General features: G+C 50.3%; 1 protein-coding gene across 1 annotated transcript in view; it reads right to left on the bottom strand.

Moving 5' to 3' along the window:
- Positions 1–1,643, bottom strand: part of ntd5 (ntl-dependent gene 5) — a 6,774-nt gene that overhangs the window by 2,511 nt on the left and 2,620 nt on the right. The window contains exons 4-5 of the mRNA XM_025061447.1: positions 565–688; positions 289–365 (exon numbers count right to left, since the gene is read on the bottom strand). Coding sequence (XP_024917215.1) covers positions 289–365; positions 565–688 — 201 coding nt within the window. The remainder of the gene's footprint in view (positions 1–288; positions 366–564; positions 689–1,643) is intronic.

Here is a 1,643-nt window from a genome sequence, read left to right as displayed (position 1 = left end):
CCCCCCCCCCCCCCCCCCCCACGTCCCGAAAAAAGAAAAAAAAAGGTGGTGTGTACAATCCAAGTTCGACCGCTAGATGGCATAAAAACACTGCAGTTCACAGCACTGCCATTGTAGACTGTGAATGCAGTAAAAAGATCTGTCTCTCACAGACACAGACACAGATTCTGTGCATTACTAACTCACTAACTAACCCACTAACTCACTCACTAACTCCCTAACTAACCCACTAACTCACTAACTCACTCACTAACTAACCCACTAACTCACTAACCCAAACCTTCTTACCTCTGCAGACGGGGTGAGGATGTTTCCAGCTCTGATTTTCCAGGCAGTAGTTTTCTCTGCTCCCAACCAATTCTGCCCTGAAGACGAGAGGACAGGGTGGGTGAAGACCACAGTTGGGGGGTGCGGGGGGGGGGTAATGTTCTGGGCCCAGTGGGCCGACTGACAGGTTCACATTGTAACAACCAGGTTTGGTCAGCAGGGAGATCAAATCCACATCCCCCTCTGTCCCCTGTCCCCCTGTCTCACCCCCTTTGTCCCCCTGTCCCGCTGTCTCACCCAGAGAAGCAGCTGTAGCGTATTGATGTCCCCACTGTGGCGTCCCCCTGAATGCTGAAGGAGCCGAGGACGTCCTCTGGGAGGGGGCACCTGGAGGCAGCAGCTGGTCTGGAGGACTGAGGTTCTGGAGGTCAGAGGAAACATGTGATGAACATTTAAATATGAAACAAACTGTGGTTCAGAATCAATCAATCAATCAATCAATCAATCAATCAATCAATCAATCAAATGTCACAGTTCAGTAATACATGAAAAAGCATCAGTTCATCGGTTCTCAAACTGTGGTTCTACTCTAGAGTTGCACAGGAGAATGTGATTCTGTGGACAGCTGAAGGACAGACCCTACGGTCAGGGTGTGACCTTTGACCCCTGAAATAACGTCAGTGTTTGGTGAGGGAGCTCCGTCACAGCGCCATCTGTGGTTGTATTGCAAATATAACGAGAGTGACTCCAGTGACCTGCACTGCATCACAGCACAAACTAGAAGCGAGAGAGAGCGAGAGAGAGAGAGAGAGAGAGAGAGAGAGAGAGAGAGCCTGGCTTCAGATGAGAGCCCAAAGCTGAGTTCAGTTTTCATAAACCTCCTCCTCCTCCTCCTCCTCCTCCTCCTCCTCCCACACAGGCTTCAGCTCCAAACTGCTACAACACAGGTACTGTATCAGATCAGACCTGTGATCTGCCACCCACACACACACACACACACACACACACACACTGTGACACATGTGCCCCCCCACCATCCCCCCACACATATATACAAAAATACTGTACATTTAATTTACTCATTAAATTCTATCTTCCTGCCTCTTCACATGTGCACACACTCACACACACACTCACACACACACTCACACACACACTCACACACACACTCACACACACACAGCTCTGTGCCTCTTTGACAGTGATCTGCCGCCCACTGCCTCTCAACAAGTAAGAAGGAGCTCAGCTCACAATGTAACACACACACACACACACACACACACCTACCTTCTGTCTGCATCTCAGCAGCAGAAGACTGAAGCCCAGAGCCCAGTGTAGTACGGCAGATGGAACAGTCGTACACACTGCCCCCCCAC

The sequence above is a fragment of the Cynoglossus semilaevis genome, chromosome 13 (assembly GCF_000523025.1).
Source record: "Cynoglossus semilaevis isolate Cse_v1.0 chromosome 13, Cse_v1.0, whole genome shotgun sequence".
Taxonomy (NCBI): domain Eukaryota; kingdom Metazoa; phylum Chordata; class Actinopteri; order Pleuronectiformes; family Cynoglossidae; genus Cynoglossus; species Cynoglossus semilaevis.
The sequence above is the reverse complement of the archived record's forward strand: the minus strand, read 5'-3'. Positions and strand labels throughout refer to the sequence as shown.